The sequence below is a fragment of the Monoraphidium neglectum genome (genome assembly GCF_000611645.1).
Source record: "Monoraphidium neglectum strain SAG 48.87 unplaced genomic scaffold scaffold03098, whole genome shotgun sequence".
NCBI lineage: Eukaryota > Viridiplantae > Chlorophyta > Chlorophyceae > Sphaeropleales > Selenastraceae > Monoraphidium > Monoraphidium neglectum.
In genome coordinates, this window is record NW_014010530.1 from 1 (window position 1) to 7,218 (window position 7,218).

At 63.4% G+C, this 7,218-nt stretch overlaps 2 protein-coding genes across 2 annotated transcripts; one reads left to right on the forward strand and one right to left on the reverse strand.

Moving 5' to 3' along the window:
* Nucleotides 1-1,275: 1,275 nt before the first annotated feature.
* Nucleotides 1,276-1,434, forward strand: MNEG_12159 (hypothetical protein; the record flags this gene model as incomplete). The annotated part of the gene is made up of 1 exon (XM_014039368.1): nt 1,276-1,434. A coding segment is annotated over one exon (159 nt), but the record flags the coding sequence as incomplete, so codon positions are not given.
* Nucleotides 1,435-1,770: 336 nt separating this feature from the next.
* Nucleotides 1,771-5,187, reverse strand: MNEG_12160 (hypothetical protein; the record flags this gene model as incomplete). The annotated part of the gene is made up of 9 exons (XM_014039369.1): nt 1,771-1,854; nt 2,384-2,494; nt 2,766-2,971; nt 3,233-3,326; nt 3,412-3,588; nt 3,830-3,907; nt 4,317-4,401; nt 4,757-4,848; nt 5,128-5,187. 9 exons carry the CDS (start codon nt 5,185-5,187, stop codon nt 1,771-1,773), a joined length of 987 nt encoding a protein of 328 aa, XP_013894823.1.
* Nucleotides 5,188-7,218: the final 2,031 nt, after the last annotated feature.

The window sequence follows — 7,218 nt, forward strand, 5'->3', positions numbered from 1 at the left end:
TCCCCCCACTCCCCACCCAACCCACCCCCCAAAAGGGAGCTTGTCGTGCTCATCCACCCCGACAAGTACCAGGGGGACAAGGCGCTGGCGGGGGAGGCCTTCAGGGTGCTCACCAGCGCATACGAGGCCCTCACACCCCTAGTGCAGTAGCCGCGCACAAGCTGCGGCGGCGGGTTGCGAGGCGAGGGGCGCGGCGCGCCGCGCCGCGCCGGCGGGCGGGGGCGCGTACGTTCCCTGCGGCGCCGGTCTCGCGTGCGGCGGCGTGCGGTGGTGCGGGGCCCTGCGCGCAGTTCGCGGGGCGGGCCCGGGCGCAGCTGCGTACGCTTTGTTTCCTGTCTCTCCGTTGCTTCGTAGTCCTTGTATTTATTGTTTGGGGGCCCCGCGCGGAGTTTTGTTGTTTGCCCCCGCCTCTTGCTGGGACTGCCTTGCCTTTTATGTTTGGCGTTGACCGTTGTGTGCAACCCCAGCCAGCTGTGATGTCCCGGGCCTATGAGGCGCAAACGCAACGACAACATCAATGGTTCCTGGAGCTTTCAACTATGGTTTGGCCTGGCCCTTTGAATGTCACCATCGCCTGCTGCTACCGCTGCTTGCCGCCAGCTGCCGCTTGTTTTTGGTTTGCCCCCGTGATACTGGCTGCTGGTATGTGCTCCTGCAGCCTGCAGCCATCCAGGTTAGTGTGTTACAATGCTATCTCGACCTGGAACGCGCCCGCCACCCTTGACCTCGCACAAGAAAACGGTCAAGCATCTCGATCGCAGCCTTGTGCCTTTTCTGCTTCTCCTGGCTGGCCGCGGCCGCGGGCATGGCCGGGCCAGCGGGCGGCGGCCCTGGCGGTTGAGGCGGGGTCGGGGCCGGTTGCTGCCCGTAGTCCCGTGGTGGTTGCGGAGCTGCTGTGCTCGTTTCCGGCTGCATTTTGCTGTTGTCAAGTCACTCGGGTGGGGTCGGTACAATCCAGCGCGCAGAGTTAGCGTTTGAAGCCCAAGCACCCTGCAGGACAGTGCTTGTGCTGCGCAACCCAAGCAAAGGAAGACGCGCCGCGTTGGCGCGACTGCGCAGCACCTAGCAAGGGAGCCGTGCCTACGGGCTGGCCTCGGCAAAGTTTTGCTGGCTCTGCAGGGGTTGCACGCTGGGTGCTGGCTGGGGTTCGGTTGGAATTCCTAACTTCCTCGCAAGCCTGTGTGGCTCTGGCAGACTTCCATGTGCACTGTCACTCTGTCTGGTGCAGCTGACCACTACTGTACTCACAACCACACTACTCACGACTTTGAGAAGGTTGCAGCAGCAGCTAGGAGCCAGCAGCAGCAGCAGCAGCAGCAGCAGCAGCAGCAGCAGCAGCAGCAGCAGCAGCAGCAGCAGCAGCAGCAGCAGCAGCAGCAGCAGCAGCAGCAGCAGCAGCAGCGGCAAGGAGCCAACAGCAGCAGCAGCTGCTAGGGGCCAACAGCAGCACCAGGATGCATAAAATTGGATCAAGTTACTCGCATATTCATTGCGAATCTCAATGCAATGCAGCCATAGTGCGCGGCTCGGCCCGCCGATCTCATAACAGCGCCACCCCATACCCGCCTGCCCGCCCCGCACATGCACCCGCCTGCCTAACTGCTGCGCCCGCCCGCCGGCCCGCTGCACCTTCCCACCTGCGCTCCCCAGCGACCTGACTGCAGAGACAGATCAGCATATCTAGGGGGCACCGCTTTTCGGACCCATGACCTGGGCCGCGCGTGTGATCTGGGCTGTCCGCCTGTGATCTGGGCTGTCGACGTGGTCCGTTCAAAGGATGATGGTGGGCTGCAGCACGCTCTCCTTGATCTCCTTGTGGGGCAGCACCGTGGCGCCGTTGAGGAACAGCTCGTCCTGTTTTTGGGGTGGTGGTGGTGGTGGTGGTGGTGGCGTGTTAAATGTGGGTGGGTGAGTAACCTTGCCAGCTGTGTGTGTGTGTGCGCATGCGCGCGTGTGTGTGTTGCCTTGTGGTGTGTGTGTGTGTGTGTGTGTGTGTGTGTGTGTGTGTGTGTGTGTGTGTGTTGGTGTGTAGTGTGTGTATGTGTTGTGGGATCCACGATTGTGTGTTGTGTTGTGTATGTGTGCGCGCGCACACGCACGCAGCTGGCTCTGGCCAGCTCAGGCTGACAGCCAGTCAGGGACTCTCATAGCGAGGAACTGCCGCGATCAGCGCAGTCCCCCCCCCCTTTGAGAGCCGCGACACGATTGGACAACCCCATTCGACCTGGCCCCCAAAAGCTCCCCACAAGGCCGCTCCGGACCAGCACCTCGCCGACGGCACCCTCGGGGCGTCACACATGCACCATCGGCCCCCCTCAACTGCACGCAACTGCCGTCGCCCACCCTCAACCGCAGTCACCCGAAGTCGGCCGCCGTCGCCCACCTTGATCTGGACGTCCTTCCCCAGGATGCTGTGGCCCTCCAGCCGCGACCAGGCGCCGATCTGGCTGTCCCAGCCGATGATGGACCTGTCGACCTTGGCGTGGTTCTTGATCTGAGGGGTCGGGGGCATGTCGCGAGGGCGTGTGATGCACACAATGCTTGCGATGCGATGCGATGCGCGTGTGTGTGTGTGTGTGTGTGTGTGTGTGTGTGTGTGTGTGTGTGTGTGTGTGTGCGCGCGTGCATGCGTGCTGTGGTATGTGGACACGAGAGTGTCCATGCCGCTTGCGAGTTGAGCCCGCGGCGCACCGTCCCTGTGCGCGTCCCCACTCCCGTCCTCCACCACGCGCACCTGCCTTGCGGCCCCGCCCCCCCTCCCCCACCTTGACGCCGCGCATGATCACGCAGTTGCTCAGCCGCACGCCCTCCCCAATCACGCAGCCCTCCCCGATCGACACGTCGGGCCCGATCAGGGAGCCGCTGCCGATCTTGGCGGAGGGCGCCACCAGGACGTTGCCGCTGATGCCCGCCCCGGAGGCGAGGTCTGCGGGCCTGCTGCTGCGGAGGCTGGCCAGGTGCAGGTTCAGGCCTGGAGGGGCGCGCGCGCGCGGGCGCACGCGTGTGTGTGCATGTCAGTGAGAGAGAGAGAGAGTGTGTGTGTGTATGTGTGGGTGTGTGTGACGTCGTCGTGGATTGTGGGCACCTGAAGACCGAAGAAAGGCAGGCAGGCGCGGCAGGGCGGCAAAAGCCTCGCCTCCGACCCCCAGGCCTGCACGCCGAACACCTCAGTGGCTGCCGCCGAGCCCGGCGGGCGTCCCCTCCCCTCCGTTTTTTCCAAACAGCCGCCCACCCAACAGGTAGTCCTTGGGCTGGCCCACGTCCATCCAGTAGCCCGGCAGCGTGAACGCAAACAGCTTGCCGTCGGTCGCGACGTGGGGGAACACCTGCAGGGCAGGGCCCAGGACGCGTGCGCGCGCACGCGTACACATCAGAACCGCACGCTTGTCAACAAGCAGGCGTGGTACCCACCCAGATGCCTCCCATAGCGCGCCCGGCAGCGGCGGCGGCGGCGGCGGCGCTTTGCGCCTCCTTTGTGAACCTCGCGCGCACCTCCTTCTCGATGGAGGTCGGCCGCAGCTCGATGCGGTTGAGCACCGACGGGTTGATCACGTAGATCCCCGCGTTGATCTTGTCGCCCACAAAGACCTGCATTACTCATGCCCCAGCGGCCGGGGCACACCAGACAGCGCTGCGCGTCAGCGCCGGGGAAGAGCTGGGGCCGCCAAGGGCCGGCGGCGGCCCCCGCCTGTGGCAGCCCACCGCCCTCGGCCTGCTGCCCCTCGCTGTGGGCGTCCGAGTCCCCTCAAATTGGCATTAGCGCCCGGCCCCTTTTCCCCCGACATGCACACAAACACACACACATACACACACATACACACACACGCACCTGGGGCTTCTCCACAAAGCGCTCCACCTTGCCCTCCCCGTCCGTAACCACCACGCCATACTTGGAGGGGTCGTCCACCTGCGGTTTGATTCGTTAGGGTTATGGACTGAGGCGACAGCATGAGACGGATGCCGTACATTCATGGGCAGTCGAGTCACACAAAGCTGCTGGGTCTGGTAGGTCTCCTGCTCAGGTGTGCCTTGAAGGCGGCACCTCGGCTGCAAAGGGTCAAAGGGTCCGACCGCCGTGTTGCCAGACTGACCCAACCATCATTGATGGCAGCGACAGCGATGCCTTGTGATATCAACACCACGCGGTGCTGCGCGCTTGAGCTCGCATGCAACAGCATGCATGCCGCCCAGAAGCACACACCCACTCGTCTGCCCCAATCACACCCTGCTGCACGTGTGAACGCATGCACGTACGCCCTAATGGCTTGTGCATGGCGCCCCATGTGACGCTCCAGCGACCCCACGCGTGCCCGCACCTTGGTGACCAGGATAGTGGCTTCGCCGCCGCTCGAGGTGTGGAAGTCCAGCATGTCCTTCAGAGGGTACTCGCACACCACATCGCTGGCAGGGAAATGGGCAGCGGCGGGGGCAGCGGGTGCAAGCGCTCATGAGCCAAGGCGCAAAGCCATGTGTATGTGTGTGGGGTGGCTTGGCTGCGGCGACACAGGCTGGGCGGCTGCCTGGCAGCACGTGCGCCTGTAGCTTGCATGAGCCAGGCCTGGTCTGCAGCCACCGGTCGTGTGCCGTTTGCTGCAGCAAACATACACAGCAGCATGCATGCATGCATGCATGCATGCATGCATGCATGCAGTCAGGCAGCCCGCCCATTTGGTCGCTCGAACATGCACTGCTGCAGGGGCCTGCCCAGGTCAGGCCCGGACGCCGACGATCCCCGTGCAGCCCAACTGCAACCCACCTGTTCAGGACGAAGAACGGCTTGCCGGAGCCATCGTCCAGCTTCTCCCTGGCCAGTGCCAGGGGGCCGGCGGTACCCATGGGCTCCGTCTCCTGCAGTTGCATGCATCCAGTGCATGGATTTAGGCATCATCATGGAGGGTCGTGGGTGGTGGCGCGCCCCCGGTGCGCAACACTGGTGTGCCTGCAAAGCGCTCCTGATGCTCGTACACTGTGGGGTCTAACCGGCATCGCGTACCGCTGCTGGCATAGCTGCGCGGCAGCACAACTTCTTTGCGCCAGAGTTGCCACAAAAGCGCGAACAAACTGTTTGACTGGCAGCAACAGCAGCATATGCTGCGCAGGGCGGCGTTGCTGCGCGCTGTCCCACACCTGGCTGCACACGATCTTGACGCCGAGCTTTGCGGACCATTCCTCGATGAAGGCCAGCATAACCTACAGGCAATGTGCCATTGCATTGGTCCTGGGCTTGCGGCATGCCGCTCAGATCGAAGTCAATCACTTTGTATTGGCCCGATCGCCCACCTCCGGCTGGTAGTTGATGGCCAAGATGACCTCCGTCACTCCGACAGCCTTCAGAGCCTGCGAAGAGGCTCAAAGAGCTCGCCAACGCCAAAAACGGGGGCGACAGTTTGCAGCCATCGCCCTCCCCTACCTCAATTTGGTGGCATATCATCGGCTTGTTGCAGAAGTCCACCAGGGGCTTAGGGCACGACAACGTAAGAGGCCTCAGCCTCGTGCCGAAGCCCCCCACAAGGATTAAGGCCTTCATACTGCAGGCGACGCGGGGCAGTGCTGCCGAAGGGATGGGTGGTGTACTTATCGAGGAGGCGCCTAAATAAATGATGAAAGCAGTGTCGCTGAGCCTATTACAATGAAACGATCAGCATTCCGAGCTCATAGGAACGTCCTTGAGATCAATAATCCCAGCAGCTTTTCAGTTGGTCCCAAGGCGAAATTCAACCGGGCTTGTCACAGCTCCGAAATACCCAAGAAAGCCATATCAAGCGCGGCTGCCGTCCTTTGAAGGGCCTGCTTGCTGGCCAGAGCGGCGCGGTCAGCCGCCTTGCGATGACGTCTGAGTGCAGGGCAGCCCTGCCCGGCGTGACACCAGCGCAACCAGCAATTCGCGTGGACACCCATCCAGAATGTGAGGCTGTAGTGATCAGAATGATATTCCAATCCCATGTCTCACATCCAACGCTCCCTGGGTCGCTGGTGGCTGTTAGTCAGCCTCCAGGTTGAATTGGTTCGTCGACCGACGCGCGACTTGTGCTGACTGGCCGCCAGCACTACTTCGATGCCACATGTTCACGCGGAAACCCAAGCAACCACCGCGAGTACATATGCATCACCCGTGATACAAATACATTGGCCGTTGCTGAGGTCATGGGAGTTGCTTGGCTGTCGTGCAGTTGAATGTGCGTCAACCACCTGTTGGACAACTGTGTGCCACGGCATGAACGCTGATGTGATGCGACGTCGGGCCTTGGCACAAGCTTACAAGCTCGCGCCAGCGCTGATCGTGCTGGGGCAGCTGCTCAAGAGCGTTGTGGATACTGGGTCCATTGCAAAACACCGACCAACAACGAATAACCAAGGACATGCCATCAACGTAAGACTCAATATATGGCAGACCAACCAAAAAAGTGTGTGTTCTGCCTGCACTAAACTGACCCCGTCCGCCGAGACGGCTGCCGCTGCGGCACAGGCCAAAACTCCGGCGGCCCCGCCCCGGCCTCAACCGCGCCCCTCACTCCTCCGCCCCCACCTCCACCGACGGCAGCGCCGCCGGCTGCGCCACTGGCGGCGCGTCGGGCAGGTGCACCGCGCATATGCTGGTGCGGTAGCGGCCGGTGGTGACGGTGCCCTCGTCGGCGGCGGTGGAGAGGCGCGTGGAGTAGGCGACGTACAGCAGGTTGCGGCGGTCGGGGTCGTACAGGCGGCGCACACGCAGGGTCTTGTCCTGGGGCCGGGATGTAGGCGTGTGAGCGTGTGAGCTTGTGTGTGTGTGTGTGTGTGTGTGTGCATGTGTGTGTGCATGTTTGTGTGCATGTGTGTGCTGTGGCGGGGGGAGGAGGCGGCGGTGATGTAGCGTGTTTTTGCGTGTGCATGTTGGGGCATGTGCTGTGGGCGATCCCTAGGTGACGGGCGAGCCAACTGTGTTTCGGGGGGTGCCTCTGGTGTAAGAGGCAGCGGCGGGGCCACCGGGCCGTCGAGGCGCGCGCCACGCGCGGCCGCCTGACGACGGCAGCGCGCGCGCAAGCGTGCGACGGGCGACGCGGGAGCGGACACGGCGCGCACGAGGGGCAAGGGGGTGGGGCCGGGGACGGACGCAGGGCGCGCGGCGCCCCGGCCCAGCTCCAGGCTGCCCTCTCATCCACAGGGGGCCCCCTTTCCCGCTTCCCCGCGCCCCCCTACACACAACCAAACACACAACCAAACCCACAGCCCGCGCCGCAC